Below are 23,931 nucleotides of genomic sequence, written 5' to 3' on the forward strand. Positions count from 1 at the left end.
GTGATATAGCAATAATTCAAGACACTGGATAGCAGAACTAGCCGCAATAGAAGTTAAAGCATTAACTAATGTGTCTTTAAGAACATTTTGACACAGGTTGTCCAGCCTCACACAGAGCCAAAAGGCTTCAAAACTAAATGGGCCCACTACATCCTGAATGAGCCACTTTTCCATTTTAGGCACCAATCTTTAGACTCAGTTAAGCATGGTCAGTTTGGCATAGTTATCCATACTAAGAGAGTGAGTCTTAGTCACTTTCAGAGGTTGTAAACATGTTGTCATTAATTAAAATGTCTTTGTTGCATCTCCAACATTCTTTCACATATCTTGCTCCCTGACATCTTTACCCATAACCTCCTTTTCACTTTTGTCTTTTTCATATTTGTTTTTTCCATTTGTTGTCACACTGTTACATAGAGGTTGAGAGGCTGTTGAAGGTGTTAGGTCATTTTTATCCGCACTAGAGACACTGAGTTTGTCTGTGACAGGATTCTCTTTGTCACTGAGTGGTTCATCCTTCTGAATATCATTCCTGGATTTGTCAGAGGGCTTAATGGCAGCATGTACGCTTAAATAATGTCTGTATGCTCTCTGGATGACCAAGGCTGATGTGTCCTCCTGTTTACGGCGGAGGGTGGTAGTGATGGGTTCATAGGACACTTTGGAAGGATTGGAGGCCATGAAGCGCTCCTCCATCTGCCCCCTTAGGATGTCCATTTCCCCACCCTCGCCAAGAACACGTTTTGTGAATGCAAACAGGATGTCCAGGCAGTGAATGCGTTCACCACTCACCATGGGGAGATCCATAGAGATCAGTTCGATCTTGTTAGGCATGGCAATGCGTAATGGTGGTTCTAGAGCATCAGCAAATTGTGGCAGCTTATTGTACTCCATGAATTGGGTTGCACGAGGGTCAAACTTCTCCCAGACCTCATAAAACATTTCAAAATCGTCCTCACTCAGTGGTTCGGCACTCTCTTCAGTGGCCACACTGAAGTTTTCCAGGATGACTGCAATGTACATATTCACCACAATAAGGAAACAAACAATAATGTAGCTCACAAAGAAGGCAATTCCCACGGGAGGATTTCCACAGTCTCCTTTAACAGAACTGCCAGGATGCTCTGTGGTACTGTTACACTCATCTTCATTACTGTTAAGAATGGGAGCTAGCAGGCCATCCCATCCTCCAGATGTGGTGATCTGGAACAAACAGATCATGCTGTTTCCAAATGTCTCAAAATTGAAAAGGTCATCAATACCGTCTTCTTTCTTGACGTAAGCAAAGTTTGACATGCCAAAGATGGCGTAGATAAACATCACCAAGAAAAGCAGGAGACCAATGTTGAACAAGGCAGGAAGTGACATCATCAAGGCAAACAACAGGGTGCGGATTCCTTTGGCACTTTTAATAAGGCGGAGGATGCGGCCAATTCGAGCCAATCGGATGACTCTGAACAAGGTTGGTGAAACAAAATACTTCTCAATTATCTCTGAGAGAAATGTGCCTAAGGAAAGAAAGCAAAACATATTAGTCAAATCTTAAACAGTACAGATATACTGACAAAATAATTGATTATGATTCATTTGAGCACCACAGTGGACAGAAGTGGGTCATACCAATGATTGACAGAATGACTACGATGAAATCAAATATATTCCACCCATTTGTGAAATAGTACTGGCGGAGTGAGATCATCTTCAATAAACACTCTCCAGTGAAGATGATAATGAAGCACACATTAATCCAGTACAGAACATTGCCCTTTTGCTCTGTTTGGTCAGCAGTTTCCACCATCATCGCTACCATATTGAGCCATATGAGGGCCATTATGACAATATCAAATGCTTGTTTTGTGGTGAAGTCAAAGATGTATCCTTGAATCTTGTTCTGAAATATACACAAGTCAGAGAAACAAAAATCTATTTTAGTATATAAAGTAATGATCAGATTAGCAATGCAGATTAGATGTAGCCATAATTAAAGTTACATACTGATGGTCTAGGAATAGGTTTTTGTGGTTTCTTTGACCCCAACTTTTTCATGGCATTGTAGTACTTCTTCTGTTCCTCAGTCATGAAGATGTCTTGACCTCCAAAGTGAAAAGGGAATATAAGGCATATTAAATAACTGAAAATGAGATAAGGAGGTACTTTATAAATTGCAAATAATGCTTTCACATATTGCATTTCAGTGCAATTAATCAGTGCAATTAGTCAAAATATCAAATTTTGTTAAGAAAATAGATGTGATACTTATCTTTTTCTTTTGCTGATTGAAATTGTCTATGATAACACCAATAAAGAGATTGAGTGTGAAGAAGGCTCCAAATATAATGAAAACAACAAAATACAGGTACATAATCATGTTGATCTCTCTCTCTGGTTGTTCTTCTTGCTATAATAGTGAAAGAAAATGGAGATATCAATAGGTTAAAGATATAATGCTTAAATTTTCAGCCCTGGTCGATTTGGTGACAGAAGTTGGCAATTTCTTCTTATAACATCTCACTGTGGCTGCTTCTTGTTGTTCTATTATGGCATTGAAAAAATTTAAAATTATCAGCTGATGAAAAATGCCAAGAATGCCATTGTCATGTTTTGGAGATGTATTTTTGATGAAATGACACAGCCAGCATTAACCCCAGACACACATGTACTAGGGTACTACATCAATTCATTGTTTCCTGGGAGTCCCCTGTGCATATGAAGGCAATTTGTATCCAGTATGGGAATGGCAGACGACACCATTAACAATTAAAACTATTGTATAGAGAGGTTATTTCAGGATGTAAACAGGTACTGTACCTATCCAGAGACAGGTACAGTTTATGAAAGAGGTTATATCATGGCTGAAATCATGGCTGAACTAAAAATGGAATCACCTTGCCTGGAGAGTCCACAGCAGCATACATTATGGGCATCCAGCCCTTGAACGTGGCCTGTATAGAAATAGAGAATTATAAACAAACATGTTGTAGAAGCCCTTTGATGTTTCCACCTATATTCCACCAATACAACAAATAACTTTTACAACCTTAAAAATGCACACACTTTGCTATTATCTACATCTATTACTATTTATTCTTATCTTTACCATTACAATTAATTACTACTATTACTATTGCTTACCACTTGCAGCAGTGCAAGGTAACCCATGCCAACATTATCGAAGTTGATTTTAACACTCTTCCAGCGAGCACCTTCTTTCAAGGCATCACATTCTGTCTTGTTCTTCACGTCGTTTGGAGAGAAAATCTTATCTGTGGTTCTGTTGACACAATAGCCGTACTTTCCTGCGAATAGATTGACTCCCATGATGCTGAAGATGAGCCAGAAGATGAGACATACCAACAACACATTGAAGATGGAAGGAATGGCTCCTAGCAGGGCATTGACAACCACCTGCACACCAACACACAAACATAACCCCTATTTACAGCAGGCAGAGATCATAGACTGTAGAAATGATGCATACACTGTATACTTCGGCAATGGTCAGAATAGGAAAACACAAGAGTGAATGTTTGAGTGCCAACATGCACATCAGCAAGAGCTCATCACAGCTATGACTAACACCAAAGCTCATTCACAATGACAATCGCATGGTAAAAGTGGGGAAAGAATTAAGAAAAGAGGCAGGAGACTGAGGAAATATACTATGTATCCAAAAGTGATTTTAGTGGGTTACAACTAATTTTTGAGAAACATTGAAACAGAACACCTTGTAGAGGCAGGAGGACGCCACAAAATGTGTTTACTGTAAACAAAAGCATAAATAAAACATGAAAACAAAGGTAACGATCCCAGGCAACAATATCCAAAACCGTGAAATTACAATGGAAACTAATGTGGTGTTACTGACGTACTGTTGCTGTTCATGCAAATGAGGGAATTCACTGTCTACCACGTGAGGAAAGACCATCATCATAACAGTGCTCTAAATCTAGACCACCACAATACGAAAGCAACTAATCAATATGTGCTGCATTGATTTCAGCAGCTGACAATCCTCCCCCTTCAGTTACATAAGTTATCAACCTCTGTTTATACCATGCTTGCATTGCACATCAAATTTTGTAATGGTATGAGAAGTAGATTTAAAAAAAAAAGTTGTCTTATTTTGGTTACAACAGACTTGGCGCCATTTGTAAGAAATATCCTTAGTCGCTTGGGAATGAGTGGGCAAGATTGATACCACTTTCATATGAGTTTGTTAAATATGAAGCTGGAGGCACACTGGTAACAAGGGGATATAGCTAAGTGAACTTTGAATATTCTGGTAGGATTTTGTTCTGTTTAGACAGAGCTAGCTGTTTCCCTTAGTTTTCAGTCTTAATGCTAAGCAAAGCTACTGGCTGCAACTTGATATTTAATGGACAGATATGCTAACAGTATGAATCTTTTTATTAGGAATGTTTTGCCCCATCTATAATAAAATTAAAGGGAGCTATGCAGGTACTCCTTGTATTGTAATTGTATTGTTTTGTATCAAGCATCCTATCCCACTGTGGATTTGCACATGACTACTCTAACTTAGTAATATCAATCTTCTCATCTAACTGTCTGCAAGAAAGCAAAAAAGAATATTTCTTAAGAAATCTGCATCACAAGTGAATAATTAGAGGATTGTTCAAAGAAAGCGAAGTAATCAGCTAAGTATTTAAGTCACCTCTTAGCACAAATAACTACTGGAGAAAGAGGATTAGGGATGAAGAGGAATGCCTCATTTACATGCAACATATTTTTTTGTGATATTTGCCATTGAGGTCTTGCAAAGTGGTAGAGCTTTTATATGCTGCTCTTCACCAGACTAGAGTGACTATGCTCTGTCCCAGTGTGGTAAACTGATGGTAATGCACCAGGACCTAGAGTGGGTAAGGAAATCCAATGAGCTCTTACCCTCATGCCCTCAAATCGTGACAGGGCTCTCAGGGGCCTCAGAGCTCGCAGGGTTCTCAGAGACTTGATGGCACCAAGGTCAGATTTTCCCATGGCATTGGCTGCCAGACTGACCAGAGAAACCTGGAACAAACACACAAAAGCAAGCATATGTCACGACATAAATACATGGCACACATTAAGCAGAGCATGAGGGAGCATTTCCACACCACACACTGTGCTACTATTGTCTCTGTCCCATACTGAGACACTTCTAACATACTCACAAACATATAGCAGATTATAAGAATTGCTCTTAAGAATAAGTTGGAAATAAATAAATTTCACTGTATGTCTTTTTCTACATAAACAGAGAGACATTTCAACCTACATCAACAATGAGGAAGTCCAGCCAACACCAGGCATTTGTGAAATACTTGGCAAATCCATACGCAACCCACTTCAGTAACATCTCCAGAATGAAGATATAGGTGAAGATTTTGTCTGAAAATTCCAACACTGTTTTAATGGTCTTCCTCTGCTCAATGTAAACATCTTCAAATGCCTGGATGTGAATAAAATGATGGTGAATGATTAACTGTCAATACAGTATGCTCGGAAAGCAATTATCACTGTTGTTGTTATTTAAAGGTATAAGGAGTAATCTGTAAATATTGACATTTATAATGTGTTCATAATCGAAACATGTCAATTTCATTCAAAATCTTGACCTTACTTTGCAGAGAATGAAATTTTTTCTAAATTTGTACCATAGCAATTACAACAGACTAGCATGAGATGGCACTAACTCAATAACATTCAATGGAAAACACTTTAAATGCAGCTGAGTTATTTGAGAGTCTACTGCTTGATGACAAATGCCAAACACAATATGTAAATAAATGAGAACAGCCAAATCAGGTATTCAAAAACAACTGCACCAGACAAGAAGTTCCCACAGAGACTTACCAGTGCCCCGCTGCTAAGCAGGATCATGAAGATGATGAAGCTCTCAAACCATGTGTGCTCCACTATCTCATAACAGGTCTTTCTCAGCGTCCACCATATTTTACACCAGCCCACCTCCGCATTTACCTGACAACATTGGAACTTTTGCACACAGCCTGTACAAAGACAAAGAGGAGATGGTGTTTTAAAAATGCAGCATCAGATTGACTCCAAAGCTGTAGAAAGTTAAGTGGCAACAGTAGTTGCAGTAATATTCACCGGCAGGAAAACAGGGATCAGGATCTAGTGAATCATGTAGTTCAAAGTCTAGAGACTCTCTTCCATCCCCAGCTTCCCCAAAGTCCACTGTGCTGCCCTCTGAGGAACTGAGCTGACCATCATCATCATCATCATCATCTTCAATCTGTAGATGAAGCCAAAGAAAAATATAGTCATAGATGAGCTTATGGTGGCACATATAAGAAGCACCTATTTGTTCATGTAATGAATGCAGTCCATCTCTCCAAAAGTTTAGTTTTCATACAAAAAATACCAAGAGACTTGGATAAGACCAGTGTAATTGTTGGTATGTTCAGAACAGATTATTATGTCTTGTTTAAGGCATGCATTCAATTCAAGATTGAATCAAGTGTATAGATCTGAAAATAAAGATCAGTATGTCCACCTTCTGTAACAAGATTTAAAAAAATGTAATTGTTTGATTACTGACATGAAAACAAATACACATGTCCTCTTTCTGCATAGTAGACTAGCCCCAATAAATGAAACGAAAATAAACCCTTAGGACAATCTTTAGCTCGACAGCAATAGAGCAGTTGAGTGCCCATCACCAGAGTCATAGTCAACTATGTTACAGATATTACAATATGCCAAAGGTGATGGTAGTCACTGTAATTGTCATTTTGTCAACAGTGGCTGCTTTGTATTTAGATAAAATGAGTACAAGGATGACAGCACGCTGCATCTGTCTTCCCAGCTTTCCTAAGAGTGTGTCTCCTAATAGCTGGTAGATGAGCACAGGCTGAATGCCTTGCTGATGAATGCAGGAGCACTTGCATGTCCTGGGACCAGCTAAGTGCAGGGAATGATGTAAGCATGTTCCTGTGATATACTCTGAGCACTAAAGTTAATGTGTTTGTGCCACCAATTAAGCTTCAATCCATCCATTCTGTCGGAATTGCTTCATGTTAAATTTGAGAACAATCACAAGTAAAATCCATTCACTGTTTTGTCAAAACCCTGGAGACACAAGAATAGAAAAGAAAAGAATAGAACAAGAAAAAATAACACAGCTACAACCAAAGTCAACAAAAAAAAGAGAAAAATAGATGAGTGGTCCACTAAAAGGGCATTTGATGGTTACTGTAAATATGGCAGGCAACTCCATGATAATTGTAATGCACAAGAAAGTGTTTTTACAAGTCTCTCATCAGAGCATCTGTAAAGGATTGGCAAGCATGTGCAACAATAAAACTGCTTACAAATCATGACAAAAAATGAACCTAGCCACCAATATAAATATAAATGTGAAAAGTTAGTACCTTAACATCACAGCAAATATTGAATAGAAATAGCAATAGAAACTGTGTTTTTCTTTCATTCCTTTTCCATTGGGAGCTTTTCTCCATCAAAAAGCAGTCTCCTAAAGAGGAGAATTCAGCTCCCCTGCACTCAGATTTAAATGGCACATAATCTGATTAGGTATGGTCTATACTACAGTATATGGCCTCTCCTTGTTAAATGGTCATGGTAGGGAAGTTCAAGGAATCATCATATGCACAGGACTGTGGGCTAAGTGCTTCAACATGACTACTGCAACAGAACATCTACTTCAACAACAATAGCTGTACATGCCAAGAGCCACACACAATACTGAAACCCTTTGCTAATTCATTGCACATCACAAACTCTAGTCTTCTTGCGATATGGCTGATAATACTTGTTTTTAAAGGAGCATTATTTAAGTTATCTATAACACTAAAGACACTTTGACAGCCCAATAAGAAAAAGAGCAGACTTACTATGTGGCATCCTGCTGCATCAGATGAGGCACTGCTGAAGTCCTCTGTGTTGAGGTTTTCAAAGTCAGACTCTCCCACAGCGATAGGAACAGTGACAGTCAGACTGGGATTGTTGATGAAAGACATTATGGAATCATCACTCTTGCTAATGACGACGATGTACTTGTCGCCATTTTTGTCAACTCCAGTCACATCTCCATTGCCATTCTTGGGAAAGTCTTTGATCGTATGGTTGGGGACACCATTGGGTCCTAAAGGTTTGTGGAGTTCGTCCAGGGATTTCTCCTCACCCTTCTTTTTCTTCTTATCCCTGAGACAGACACTGTTGCAGGTGCTTCGAAGCAGGGACTTGGCGAAGGCAATGCCTCTGTGAATCCGTCCAATGGCAATCTGCATATTGTTCGTATCACTGTCATCTTCCGTTGCTGCCAGGTTGTCAGCACTGAATGAACTCAGCAGCAGGGCCAGGAACAGATTCAGCACCTATTGAATAATAATATGACTTCATGTAAGATTGCATTATCTATTAGCTACTGTACTTTATGATAAAATGTATAGCTATTTAACTGTAAAATAGATGGTTATTTTTTATCAATTAACTAGATCCAAATAGTTGGATGACTTGGACTCATAAATTGATCACAAGAGATGATAATGTACCACAAGGTTTCCAATAACCATGACCATCATGTAGACTATGATGCACATGTGCGGTCCAGACACCTCCATACAGTCCCACATGGTCTCTATCCACTCTCCACAAAGCACTCGGAACACAATGAGGAATGAATGAAAAAAGTCATTCATGTGCCAACGGGGCAGTGTGCAGTCTTCTGAGATTTTACACACACAATCCTTGTAGTTTTTTCCAAACAGCTGCATGCCCACTACAGCAAAGATGAAGACAATGATGGCCAGCACCAGGGTCAGGTTGCCCAAAGCCCCAACTGAGTTACCAATTATTTTTATCAATGTGTTAAGAGTGGGCCACGATTTAGCCAATTTGAATACTCTCAGCTGAAAAAAAGAAAAAAAGAAAAAGTTATTTCACATGTTTCTGTGCTCAAAATGCAATATAAAATGCAATATAAAGATATTTACACCTACCAATCTAAATGATCTTAGGACAGACATGCCAACCACATTTGACAAACCAAGCTCCATCAAGCTTAAACTGACAATGATTCCATCAAAAATATTCCATCCCTCCTGAAAGTAATAGTATGGGTCCAAAGCAATGATCTTTAAGACCATTTCAGCTGTGAAGATGCCAGTGAATACCTTTTCAAGAAACAGAAATATTCACAATTATTAAATTGAAAATGGTACCTATTTTGCACAAAAAAGTCAAAAAGTCCTACACTCCACTCACCATATTGCCCACAGACAACACACGGTTGAAATATTTGGACATTGGATAATGATCCATGGCCATAAATAATGTGTTGAGCACAATGCAGATGGTGATGGTTAGGTCCATGAATGGATCCATCACAATTAGTCTAACCACCTTCTTGACCTTGAGCCACCTTGGACAACATTCCCAGATGAGGAACTTGTGGGCGAAATTGTACCAGCAAGGAGGACACTTCTGCCTTGACTCTTCAAGCTCTGACATACACAGGGGAGTTAAATCAAAAATGTTTTTGTCTGAAACTAACCATAATCTTTGATATAATAAAGATAATCACGCTGTGGCATACAATACCTACCCTCCATTGTGCTAGTTATGACACTAGCTACACTATAAGTTCTGTTTCTGGCTTCTGGACCCTCAAGGAAGTCCATAGACTCCTGGTTTGTTCCTCTGCAAGCCTGTTGGCACTCAGTGTCAGTGGTGTCAGCCTGGAGTCAGAAACATAATCACATCTTTATTTAAACTTGAAGGATCATTGAGGTTGCCCCTTATTTACATGATGATGTTGAGTTACAAACACATTAAAAATTAAGAAAGGAAAGAAAACACATATATTAAAAAAACAGCTAAAACAGTTACAGTGTGAAACAGGGAGGTCAGTGATCAGGATTTTAAACTGTCCATAGGTTGGTAGGCTATTTATTTTTAGTGTGTGTCAAAGGTCATTTCATGTATTTGGTGCACTGAAAAGGCTGATTTTCCAAATTCTCGGGGTACCTTAAGCATAAGCCAATCATGTGTGCGAGATTGATACACTACAAGGTTCCAATTCAGCATCACTGAATTTACTTACCAGGGCTTTATAGATAATATGTTCTGCTAGCGAAGATCAACCCAGTTTGTTGTACAATATACAATGGTGTGTACTTTAATTATCACCAGTAATAAATCGCAGTTTTAGAGCAGTTGGAGCAGCATTTCTATAGATGACATCCTCATAATCCAACACTAACAAAGAAACAGCCTCAACAATCCTCTTTCTACAGATCACAGGGAATAATGTTCTGTTTCTGTAAAAGAAGCCAACCTTTTGACAGAGTTTAATAATAACATTGTCTATATGATGTTTGAATATACATTTTTTAGACAGTTGACACTGATGCAATTGTGTCACATATTAGCATATACAGTAGTAGCTGCAGACACTAACAAAAGTTTCAAAATGAATCTGTGATGTGTTAGCGAAAAACTACAAAAGTAAAAGGACATAGTAAGAAAATAAAATACATTAGAAAACTGCATATTCCTTCGATTGATTGATTGATTTGCCACACTGTCATTGTATTGTACTGACCGATACCATATATAAGTACGATTGCATTAATAATATTTTGCAGTAAACCTCTCTATGATAACTTGGCACCATAATGGCACCATAATCATGAATGAAATTTCAAGAATGAAATACCAACATCCCCTCTTATCGTGGTGGAGGGGTTTGCGTGTCCCAATGACCCCAGGAGCTCAGTTGTCGGGGGCTTTTATGCCCCTGGTAGGGTCTCCCATGGCAAACAGGTCCGGGGGGAGGGGCCAGACAAAGGGTAGCTCAAAAGACCACTTATGATGAGTGCTATAAATGGTTTTTCGTGTCCCTTGCCCGGACGCGGGGCCAGGCCTGGGGGCGGGGCTCGGTGGCGAGCGCCTGGTGGCCGGGCCTTCTCCCATGGGGCCCAGAAAGGGGACATGGGACCCCCCTCCCATAGACCCACCACCGGTGGGGTGGGCCGAAGGGGTCGGGTGTGTAGAGGGCTGGGCGGCAGCCAGGGATGGGGACCTTGGCGGTCCGACCCTCGGCTGCACAAGCTAGTCCTAGGGACGTGGAACGTCACCTCTCTGGTGGGGAAGGAGACTGAGCTGGTGCGCGAGGTTGAGAAGTTCCGGCTAGATATAGTCGGCCTCACCTCAACGCACAGCAAGGGCTCTGGAACCAGTCTTCTCGAGAGGGGTTGGACTCTCTTCCACTCTGGAGTTGCCACTGGTGAGAGGCTTGGTGCCTGTATGTTGGGGTTTACCCCAGTAGACGAGAGGGTAGCCTCCCTCCGCCTTCGGGTGGGGGGACGGATCCTGACTGTTGTCTGTGCCTATGGTCCAAATGGCAGTTCAGAGTATCCACCCTTCTTGGACTGCTTGGAGGGGGTGCTGAAAATTACTCCCTCTGGGGATTCCCTTGTTCTGCTGGGGGACTTCAACGCCCACGTTGGCAGCGACAGTGAGCCCTGGAGGGGTGTGATTGGGAAGAACGCCCCCCCGATCTGAACCCGAGTGGTGTTCTGTTATTGGACTTCTGTGCTCATCACAGGTTGTCCATAACGAACACCATGTTCAAGCATAAGGGTGTCCATATGTCCACTTGGCACCAGGACACCCTAGGTCGCAGTTCGATGATTGACTTTGTAGTTGTATCATCGGACTTGCGGCCGCATGTCTCGGACACTCGGGTGAAGAGAGGGGCGAGGCTGTCAACTGATCACCACCTGGTGGTGAGTTGGCTACGGTGGTGGGGGAGGATGCCGGTCAGACCTGGCAGGCCCAAACGCATTGTGAGGGTCTGCTGGGAACGTCTGGCAGAGTCTCCTGTCAGAGAGAGTTTCAACTCCCATTGACATTGAGTCCGAGTGGGCCATGTTCCGTGCCTCCATTGTTGAGGCGGCTGACTGGAGCTGTGGCCGCAAGGTGGTCGGTGCCTGTCGTGGCGGCAATCCCCGAACCGAACCCGCTGGTGGACACCGGCGGTGAGGGATGCCGTCAAGTTGAAGAAGGAGTCCTATAGGACCTTCTTGGCCTGTGGGACTCCAGAGGCAGCAGGCAGGTATCGGCAGGCCAAGCGGAGTGCAGCTGCGGCGGTCAATGAGGCAAAAACCCGGACATGGGAGGAGTTCGGTGAGGCCATGGAAAACGACTTCTGGACGGATTCGAAGAGATTCTGGACCACCATCCGGTGTCTCAGGAGGGGGAAGCAGTGCATCGTCAACACTGTATATGATGGGGACGGTGTGCTGCTGACCTCAACTTGGGACGTTGTAGATCAGTGGAAGGAATACTTCGAAGACCTCCTCAATCCCACCGACATGCCTTCCGGTAAGGAAGCAGGGCCTGGGGACTCGAGTGTGGGCTCCCCTATCTCTGGGGCAGAGGTCGCTGAGGTGGTTAAAAAGCTCCTTGGTGGCAGGGCCCCGGGGGTGGATGAGATCCGCCCTGAGTTCCTCAAGGCCCTGGATGTTGTGGGGCGGTCATGGGTGACACAACTCTGCAGCATCGCATGGACATTGGGGGCAGTGCCTCTGGATTGGCAGACTGGGGTGGTGGTCTCTCTTTTTAAGAAGGGGGACTGGAGGGTGTGTTCCAACTATAGGGGGATCACACTCCTTAGCCTCCCTGGTAAGATCTATTCGGGGGTGCTGGACAGGAGAGTCCGTCGGATAGTCAAATCTTGGATTCAGGAGGAGCAGTGTGGTTTTTGTCCAGGTCGTGGAACTGTGGACCAGCTCTACACCCTCTGCAGGATCCTTGAGGGTGCATGGGAGTTTGCCCAACCAGTCCACATGTGTTTTGTGGACTTGGAGAAGGCATTTGACCGTGTCCCTCGGGGAGTCCTGTGGGGGGTTCTCCGGGAGTATGGGGTATCGGACCCCCTGATACAGGCCGTCCGTTCCCTGCATGTAGCAAAACGTTTACTGCAAATTGCCCTCTGAAATTAATAGCGTCCAATAGCCGTGTGGAAAATTGAAATGTATTTCAAACAATTGGGATATTTTGAAAGATTATAATTACAATTAATTTCACATGAAGGTGCACAATATGGTGGAAGATAGAGTAAAACATGCTGCTTCTTAAGAAAACACATGCAAATAGACAAAACACAAGCAAATTAAGAAAACATTATGCGCAGCTGCAGATACCAAAACACAACACACTAACAAACTACCACACCACAACATTTTACAAAAATGATAACCGACGTGTTTCCAGAGGATACTTAAGAGTGATGGACACATCAGTAACTCACATGTAAATATTATTAAAACACAAATGAGGCCCCTTTTCTACTAAGGTAGACAACGGGTTACAATATTATTTGTATAAAGGTGAGCTGTCCTCCAAACTGTCTGAAGTATTGTGTTACACCTTTAAGGTGAACCTTGTGCATTCGTTTCACAACAAGCTGTACATAGAGACCAATGTTATTTGTGTTAAATTGCAGCGCGTTTCTCCTTGTCAGCCAACGTAACACACAACGCACAGTGTGGGTCAGACAGGAAAATAATGAAAAGAAGAAGGAAACAGAAAACCAACTGAGGATACAGCAGAGCTACAGTATACAGCAATTGAAAAGGGGCCATCTGGGCTAAACAGCCCTTTCTTACATTGTCTCCGGTAGAGGCCATATCCACTGTCACTTTAGGAAGAAGAAGCCCCACGGGTGATGATGGGAGTGAATTTCCACCAACCAGAGACACAACTCCATTACAGTCAACAGAGCTGCGCTTGATCCCACTGGGTGCAAGTAGGAAATGTGGCAAAAAGCTGCACTGGCTCATACTGCTGCTACGTCGATCACACCTCCGGGGAACAAACAAAGAGCCCCTCCGACTAAGGTTGTCCTCAAAAATGCTGTTTTCATCATCGGCAAACTCATTTTCTGAGCCCATGTCCTGTGCTTGGGTTCGGAAACTGAAAATGCTGGTTCTGCTGTTCCGTCGAGATGAGAACAGGGGTCCACGAAAACTTAGAAAGGACTAAGAGAGAAACATATCCTTCAGTGGGTTGTACTGATACACGAAGAAGAAACAACAGTGAGATAACAACGGTCATATGTACTAATGACAATAAAACAGACTTGTGTGGTGAGGTGAAGAAAAAACTGCATGGGTATGATGATCATAATAATGTCGGTGGTCATTGTAAGGAAACTGAAAAATTTTAAATGCATACTGATGAATAGTAAGATGAAGAAGAGGAAGATGATGACCATGATAATGATGATGATGATGATGATGATGATGATGATGATGATGATGAAGAATAATGTAATCATGATGATTATGATGCTCATCATCATGAAGAATTGTAAGGAACGGAAAACTGCAAAATTAAAAATGCATCTTGATGATGAAAATGAAAACGGTAGAGGAAGTTGCAGACAAAGAAGAAGAAGAAGACGAAGATGATGATGATGATGATGATGACGATGATGATGATGACGATGATGATGATGATAAGATGTCATAGTGATAACACTGAAAGAAACTTTGTATGAGGCTTAATTTCCTATAATTAATGATCGGAAGGTATTAACCTGTATAGGATCAGCAAAGTAAAGAAACATACATAACAAAACCTTCACTGAATTGTCAAGTGCAGTAATGATATTATCAATAAATTTTCTTCTCCTGTCTGTCAGTCATTTTGAGCTCTGCAAAGACCTTGACAAAAGTCAGATGCTCCTCTCATTGACAAAAGTTAGACAGAGCTTTACAACACATCTGTGGTCAGTTGTACATGCATCTACAGCTAGTTGTATGTTATTTTGCTAGTTAATCTGAATATCTTATTGTTGACATATATTACTTAACTTATACGATTGCAATTTGATAGGGCTGATATTTGAAAAACAAAAATGTACATATTGAGGTGAAATGCCAATTATATCATTATTGTATATCATTGGTGACTAAATTACATTAAATAAAGATGTGTAAATAGTAGTAGAAAAAGTACAGCATAAAAAGGGGCTTGAAATTGAGCAGGGACATATTAAGCACAAGATAAATAGGTAGCAGAATATAACTGAAATCATACTAAACCTGATGAGCAGACGAGCATTTCATGTCATAGTTGAGCAGGTTTGCATCCACAGAGAAGCGGCATCGGGCTTTGCGTATACTGTCCTGAGACTCGGATTTTGGAAACTTCTCATCAGCCCCTTTGCCCTCTTCCTCCTTTCTTTTTTTTCGCCTGTTGCGTCTCTCTTTGGCACTTTTGGAGCTGAGCTTGGAGATGTCCGAGGAACTCCCAGTACCATTACCTTTGTTGCCATCCTCCTCACTCTCTGCAGCGCCTGCTAATAATGCTGCCTAGAAGAGGAAACAAAAGAAAATGAGGGAAAACAAGTGGAATAGATCTTTGTGAAGCTTTATTTTTGTTCAGGGTTAGGATTAGTGATGTTTCAACTGCACACTATGTAAACATGCTGCACTAATTTCCTGGTTATGATTGGATTAGAATGTCCCATAGAAAACTGCAATTATCTAGGTTTCAGATAACTATTATGCACTGTGGATCAAGTCAGGTTGCAGTGGAAAATTTTAAGAAATTGTATTGGATATCAAAACAAAAAAATTGGCCCTGATCCAGCAACTTGGTGAACGCCCATTGGTGACCACAGATGGTTATGGTGAAGCCCTATTTATCATGTACAGTATATAAAGACCTGTACTGTATGACTGGGATACTGACGGTTCAATTTAAACATATCAAATATAATCAAACACAAAGTAAGAATCATATCTAAGGTACTAGTGGACATGGAAATACTACACTACACATCTCAGTTCATGTTTCTTCATCTGCTGTCAGTAATAACTTTTTTCTAGTACTATAAAAAAAACAAGATGTGTCCTAATTTTTTGTTATTTAATTAGAATCCTTTTTAAAATCATTGTACCGGTAGTGTTAAATATGATATATTGTCCTGGACCCACCTGAGCATTCTCTTGCTGCCGTCTCAGCTGTTCAAGCATAGCCTGAAACTCTTCTTCCTTCTCCTTAGCCTCCTTAATTGTGGCCTGGCTCTGCTCCTCATATGCCATAGCTACTACAGCCAAGATCAGGTTGACCAGGTAGAAGGAACCAAGGAATATCACCAGCACAAAAAAGATCATGTAGGGCTTTCCAGCTGCCCGTAATGTCTGGAAGAAACACAAACAATGTTCTGGTAGAGCTGGTGAAGAATAATCATCAGTACTAGCATTAAATGATTACTATTTATTTTACTCTATCATTTTATCTTTACTATTCTTAATTTTTTTCTTTCTGCCTTGCAATAAATTACACAAGCGTGATTTTAACTATGATAGTGGGGCCATGGTCCCACCTAGAAGTGCAGTTTTATAAGATATCCTTCTTTAAATCCATTAGTTGTGTCTGCCACCTATACATTTAGAAAAATAATGAAAGCAGGTCAGCATATGGGTGCAAGGAACATAAGCAGCAAAGACATTCAGGTCACCCTGTACATGCAGCCTTACACAAGGAACCAGGCGAGAAGCAAACAAAACAAAAAGTAATTCACATACGTTTTAAGAAATAAAGCATTTTGCAACACACTCTGGCAACCTCAGGTTGCCCCATAAATACAGAATAATTCAAGGAGCCAGGTGAAAAGCAAACAAAAATAAAAACAAAACATTAAACCAGCATACAAATGAGAAAGTTAGAAGTCCTTCAATGAATGACTGATAAAAATGACATAAAATCATGTCACAGACACAGTCACAAACACAGTTCAGCTTAAGTGAATTCTTTGTTGTCCACACTTGACAGCCAACTCAAGCACGGTTCCTTAATGCTTATATTGTTAACATACTCGCAACCTATAATGATAGCTTTTGGTTAGTCGCAATTCATCCTAAACTCAATGATTAGTTCCTTAGTTTTTTGACGCATACAGGTCCATGATCAGACTCCAAGCCCTGAATAAGAGACAACAGGGCGGTGTCATGTGCTCAGTAGTCATTAGGCAGCCACTGCTTACACTGTAAAGCTGTGGCCTATTAACTGGATGCCCTTTTAGAGCTTTTCATGTTCATCTTTGTTCCCTCTGGCTAAGATGCACCTGCATGTAGTTTAGAGGTTTGTTTGAACAGTGTGTTTGAAATGTTCTTTTTAATGCCAATGTTGTAATGTGAGAATGCTTTGTCTTACCAGAGCCCCAGAACCAACACAGCTGTTTATGTATTTAAAGAGGCAGACAGTAAAATATAGCATCATGACCAACCCGTGGGATCAAATATTTGATCAATATGCCACCAAACACAGGGCCACTGAGCAGCCAAAGAACCAAGGAAAACCCATAATGGCATTTAGCTTAAACGACTGGTTTAAAACAGCTGTTAAAAATACCTGGATTTGATTTTTTTTAAAAAGATGTATGTATGTATATATGTATCATATATCATGTATAGCTGCTACTAGGTCACATTATGTGGACATATAACATTTTCATTTATATGCAGATGACACTCATATATTTTATCTGGCAACAATGTTATAAAAGTTTGCAATTCAAAATGATATTTCGATAAACTGAGGGGTTTTCTTTTGATCATTTAAGAAATAATTGCAGAGATTTATAGATACGATTACATCATTACATCATTTATCATTTTTATCATTCAAGAATTACTTAAATGTGGATTCGCCACACTGTTTACTGTAACTTACTGTATACAAATCTCACCTGTCTAGAATCTGGTTAGGAAAAAATGCAGCAGTCAAATTTCTCCGATTTCTTTGTCATGTAACTGGCTACCTTTGCATAATTGAATTGATGTTAAGATTTAACCAATCAATGTCTGGGCCTGGCCTCTTAATTTCTGACCTTCTTGGCTCAGGTACAAAATGTTATTTTTTGTGTCAATTTGTTCTCAACACTTTTTTGGCTTTCTAGCTTTCTTAAATACATTTTCTTTTAACCTTTTTAACATGTTTATAACGTATGAAGTGCATTTAATTAATTATTTTACTATTGCAGTATTTTCCTGTATTTTTATTTGTACATCAATAGTTAATATATAGATAGATAGATAAAAAATAGACAATAATTACATAGGGAATGTACAAACATTGACGCATACCTCAGTATTAACTGAAGATAAATGTGTTTATATGAATTATATACTTAGGAAAATTCTTCCAGTTTCTTCCTACCTGCTGGTAGAGGTTTTCCCAGTAATCTTGTGTCATCAATCTGAACAGAGCAAGGAAGGCCCAACCAAATGTGTCAAAGCTGGTGTAACCATAGTCGGGGTTCCTTCCCATTCTTACACATTTGTACCCCTCTGGACACTGCCTGCAACAAGACAGAATGTGTGGAGCTCATGAGGAATCACCCATCTCCCTGTTTACACTGTACCTTAATAATAATGCAGAAACATACGTGTATACATGCACTACAGTATATTCACTCTATTCAATATCTGGCTTTTTATTACTTGTGGAATCAACTAACCCAGCTGCAGTGGAGAATCCACAAAGCAATGCATCCTTTTTGCCTGGGAGGCGATAATACAAACCTGGTAGGGGGAAAAGAAAGAAAATCACAGTTTTGCTATCAATGGTGATAACTGTTGTCTAAATCTCACAAATTATTGTATCAAAAGCAGTAGTTGCTAGGAAACCTACAGAGATACAGGTTTAATTGGTAGATTGCAATTTTTTGTTGCATCAGAGGGGTCATTTTTGAGGCCACAGATGGGCTGCACAAAATAATACAAAATGCCTTTAATATAGTGCACTCCAGTACAATGCAACTGTGAAATATGGCCTCATAAATTAAAACTGTAATTGTATTGCATTAGATTGTAGAAGTAATAAAGTAATAAAGAAAGTAAAGACAGTGGTGAAAAAAGGGAAAAAATAATGACAGGCTACAATGAGAAAAATCAACAGAGGTTTAAAAATAATCACTCTACATAACCTCCCATATCGCTTAAGTCACAAAATGTTTCATTCTTTTATGCAGGCTAAAGCAGAACAGAGGAAAATGAAATACTTACTCTCATTGAGCGGGTTTATGTCATTCGTGTCTGTGACATTCAGTACACACTTTTGCTGTAAATGGCCCATAAACAGTTGTAACCCTATGAGGGCAAAGACACTCAGGCAGAAGACAGTCAGGATCATCACATCAGACAGCTTCTTCACTGACTGGAACAATGCACCAACGATGGTCTTCAGGCCTACCGAATACAGTATCACTTGTTACTCTAGATATTCTATGAAAAGACATTATACAATATAATCATCATGCCAATGAGCTCTGTTGGTAACACATTTATTGTTTGATTACATGTTTTTCTTTTACCATCTAATGAGGATCTTTCACAGTTAAGTTTCTTATTGCAAACACTACAGAAACTAGAAAAAGCCTTTAGAAACACTATGCTGTTAGTATTTTGTTCTTTTGTTGATAACATACATTTATCAGTCAAAACTGTGGTGATATGTGGTGATAAAACAGGAGAAAGTAGCAGAGAAAATCAGGATCATGCAATCCACTCAGAAACAAAAAGCATATTGTTCAATTTACAGATTTCATATAGTAACTATAGTACACAAACAAAATCAAATATTGCCGTAACAGATGCTTAGGGGGGAAAACAAGCAACAAGTTCAAAATGCTGTTCAAAATTTAAGAATGTTATGAGGGCTGAATAAAAACAACAACTCTGTGACATATCTGTGATAAGAAGTGAGATTTGGGAGTATCCCCACGTTCATGTCATGGCAATTGGACAGTAAAAGAAGAGGTAATTGGAGGAGGAAGGCTGGAGGGGGCAGCGTGCAAGATGCTAACTAACATGTGCATGCTCCTTACCTGGGATAACTGAAATAGCTTTAATAGCTCTCAGCACTCTGAATGTGCGAAGAGCTGAGACATTGCCTAGGTTCACAAACTCGGTTACATACCTGTAGGGAAACTAAGAATTATTATCGAATCTCAAACTCAGACAAAAAAGAACATCTACCACAGATTGAAGGCAACATAATGCACTGAATCCCATGTGAAACAATCAAACATAAAATGGGGTTTTTGTACTAAATTATAACTGGTAATATAGATGTTACTATTGTTACTAAAACAGTTTAGAAAAGATATAAAGATTGTCTTATTTTGTTATTAACTGATTTTGAAGTACTTACGCCATGACAATAACAGAGAAATCCAGCCAGTTCCAGGGATCTCTAAGAAATGTGAACTTCCCTAAACAGAATCCTCGGGCTAAAATCTTAACGAGGGATTCAAATGTATAGATTGCAGTAAATGTGTATCTGTTGGAGACAAAAGGTGTTGCTGTTACTCTACAAGGCCTCTTGCGATACAGTATATATATGTGATTTAACATGTAATTCAATGAAAAACTTACTCTACAATCTTTGCCCAGTCAGGCGGTTGACTCAGTGTCATGAATACACAGTTGGTGATGATAGTGAACATGATCACCATGTTGAATAATTTGCAGGCAGCTGTCAAGGAAGCCACTTATTTCAGAGCTAAATCAACATTGGTCATTTGTCATTTACCAAATCTCGAGCAAGGTACAGTAGCACTGGAAACAGGTCACCAGTGTTTCCCACACATTCATAGATTTTTCGGCTTTTGGCTCGCTCGACCTCGCTCATAAAAGCATAATAATGGGACTCTGTCTGTGAATATAGCTTGTCGTAACAATTCCGGGGCAGTAGGTGGCGGCAATAAAACCAAAGAAGACGCACTTAATTCACCTGGTCGGCCAGAAGAAGAAGAAGAAGAAGATAGACATATGTCTTTGCTAGAGGCTATCTGCTCGTGTGTGGTGTGTATGAAACAGGAGGAGTTCGCGGACGTAAACAAAACAGTCACGTGTCCCACAGATGCACGTGTAGGTCAGGAAGTGACGTGAAAGGGACCTATATGGTTTGTTCCGTGTCTGTTTCCTTACGTGTTGGACTAACTACATGTTGACATATTGAGGAAAATATTTCGGTTTTATGGAAACGGATTTCATATTTCACAAGAATGGATACTTGGCGAGCTGTACAGAAAGTCCTGAGTCATAAGATGATCGTTGTGGATAAAGGGAAGACTTTGAAGGTATGTAGCATTATAGCTGTTAGCTTACTTTAGCTGAGTGGCTAGCCGAGCTAACCGCTAATACTATTACAGCTGTGAGCAACCATATAATTCATGAGTGGTCTTGAATGAATCAGGAGAATCTAAGCTTTCTAACAATGTACGGCATGAATATACATGTTTAAGGGTTGGTGTTTAAAACATCAGAAGAACTTGTGGCTAGCTCCCAACTTCCGGTCCGTCCCGTAGGAGGAACAGCGTGTTTTACGCGTCTGCAGTTCCGATCCTTCATGTTGGCTGAAACAGACAAGTCATCCTCAAATATGCTGAAAACCATGTTGAAGTTTGGCCTGCAGTTAGTCTTCCCTAATGTTTATGTGGCTTTGAGGATGTTCCTCACGTTGCCGGTGACAAACTGTGAGGGGGAGCGCTCATTTTCTCATTTGGGGAGAATCAAAAATGAGCTGAGGACCACACCACCACAAATAGATGCCTGTCCTGTGGGAAACACTGGGTCACCCTTGAAGTATATTGACAAACAGCAGATATAAGGTATTGGGTTTAACATAAACAGGGTTCATGCTTTCCACATTAATATCGTAATGAAAAGGATATGAGTGTACCAAAATCTTCATTGATATTCTTCTAAGAGGGTTGAAGGGACTCAGGAGGTACAAGGCAGGAGTGGCATTGAAGCGGAAGATGAACTTTCCTCTGTTTAATACTAGGAAAGTCTGATAGAAAGACAGATGTGACACATCTTATTATAGTTTACAAAAAATATGAAAGAGTATCTAATCATATGATAACTTCCTACTACCATCAAAGAATACTTTATCTCTACAATTTACAGAGTGCATTTCAGTGTACACATTACTAATCACATTTTGTATATTGCATTTAAACCTCATATAAATCCTTTTAACCGGCCTTGTCTTCCCGTACAAGATCCAAAGCCTCTGGCAAGATGACACTGCCTTGATAACAGCTACATGCAATGCTGGGTCAGGAAATCTTCACAGCTTTAGGAATACTTAATCGGAAATAATGTCTACTTTCTACCACAGTTAAAACAAAATCAAAATATGAGTGTGTCAACTCATGACCTCAAAAACAGCACTTGTGTTTTTTTGTCACAGTTCAAGTTTGAAATCAAGCAAACCTACTCTCTGATTGCTGTAGTAGGGATCCAGGTCCTCCAACGGTGTTGAGACCATTCCTTTGGGAATGTCCCCATACTGAAAAGGGAGTGATTTGCCCTCCTGCAGGTCACGGCTGGGCTTACGCTCATTTTCATCATTTCGTTTTTTCTTCTCTCCCTTCTCTCCCTTTGGTTTCTTAGCTTTCTCTTCAGAGATACGTTTCTCGATGGCAGAGAGGGACTCACGACTGAAGCGACGGAAGCTTTCTGGTCCTGGTGGTACAAGCAACTGTGCCATTTTTTCATCCTGCACCTTCAGAGTGAACAGCGAGCCTCCAACATGAGAAAGGCCTGAGGGGTCAGAACAGATAATGAGAGTTGATTAAAGGGTTGAAAATAATTTTTAAAATCCTTGTTTTTTGTACATGAAATATTATTATTATTTATTAATTGAAAGATTGATCATTATTTATCAATTGAAAGATTAATGAGTAATTAGTAACTTGTTAATTGTGTGTTTCTGACAAAAAAACAAATCTGACTGACTGATTAAAACTACCTTAAATAAAAGGAGAGGGAGGTTGGTGTGATTAGTTATCTGGTCAGGGATCATCATCTCAGGAAATGGCAGGCTATAATGAGCCGAGCCATAGCTATCATACACATAAATTCCTGCCAGCTATGGTAAAATTAGACCTAATTATCTTCTCCTCTGTAGATGAAATTAAGATTTGACATGACAATGATCAATTCCAGGTGAGACTCTCGCCCTCCTCTTCCATCCCTCAAAATGAGAAGAGTTCACATTTCCCTCAGAGCATGAGGCACGGCACCGGGAGGAAAAGATTCATCCTGCTAATAGGCCTGACTGGTCTGATGTGTTAGGAAGACCTATGCAGCATTAAATATAAATGCACTATAGGCTGCCACTGCCCTGCCCTGCCACTGAGAGCTTTTGCCTGAACTAAATGTTATAGTGTAATAGAATACTTCCACACTTTGTGCTGTGAGGCAAGAAATCAATCACAAACACACTGGTCAATCAACTGCTCACAGCGCTGGGTTGTACATGTGTGATGTAATCGTAACAACAAAGTAAAGCCACAAAAAAAAAGAGAAAAGAAAAGAAAGGCTGAGTTTCCATATTTCTCCTGCACAACTACTGTAATGTCTGGTTTACACTGACAGAAAATACTTTTGTCATCCTTACAAAAACAATATAGACACAGCTGAACAGAGACTTTGAGAGATTTTGATAAAGGATTTTAGAATTGTGTAATATGGGTGTCTTCATACAAAATACAATCAAGATCATAAAGAAACCTCAATAGAAAAGTCAATAGCATTACCATTGCCAGACTGCCCATATGCCTTGTAAAGACAGATGGTCATTTGCACATGTTCATCAGTGGTGAGGGCATTTCTGGGCAGAAAGACAAATGACTAAATAAGTAAAGTGGTAAAATGGTCTAATCTAAGCATCACGGTCCAAAGCAAGGCTTCCTCAAAATTTTATTTTGAGCAATTTGAGCAATTTTGAGAATTTTGTTACATATATGTTTTTTCATATACTAATATGTAGGCCTAGTTAGTATAGATGAATGTCTACTGTCTGTAAACATTTCTATAACCTATGCTCAGTTCTTGATTATAAAATTTTGGATTACAT

The 23,931-nt window shown here is 40.1% G+C and overlaps 1 protein-coding gene across 1 annotated transcript; it reads right to left on the reverse strand.

Annotated features, from left to right (window-relative positions):
- Positions 1 to 318: 318 nt before the first annotated feature.
- Positions 319 to 22,560, reverse strand: scn1laa (sodium channel, voltage-gated, type I-like, alpha). The gene is made up of 26 exons (XM_053329167.1): positions 22,288 to 22,560; positions 21,737 to 21,855; positions 20,436 to 20,525; positions 20,212 to 20,340; positions 19,886 to 19,977; positions 19,065 to 19,247; positions 18,518 to 18,581; positions 18,217 to 18,358; positions 15,990 to 16,196; positions 15,093 to 15,362; positions 13,653 to 14,024; positions 9,584 to 9,716; positions 9,244 to 9,482; positions 8,979 to 9,152; positions 8,532 to 8,888; positions 7,890 to 8,354; positions 6,109 to 6,253; positions 5,851 to 6,005; positions 5,273 to 5,446; positions 4,903 to 5,025; positions 3,133 to 3,405; positions 2,886 to 2,942; positions 2,261 to 2,398; positions 1,996 to 2,100; positions 1,621 to 1,891; positions 319 to 1,508 (listed from the first exon to the last, which is right to left on the reverse strand). Exons 1-26 carry the CDS (start codon positions 22,558 to 22,560, stop codon positions 319 to 321), a joined length of 5,940 nt encoding a protein of 1,979 aa, XP_053185142.1.
- Positions 22,561 to 23,931: the final 1,371 nt, after the last annotated feature.

This window comes from Scomber japonicus, chromosome 11 (assembly GCF_027409825.1).
Source record: "Scomber japonicus isolate fScoJap1 chromosome 11, fScoJap1.pri, whole genome shotgun sequence".
Classification (NCBI taxonomy): domain Eukaryota; kingdom Metazoa; phylum Chordata; class Actinopteri; order Scombriformes; family Scombridae; genus Scomber; species Scomber japonicus.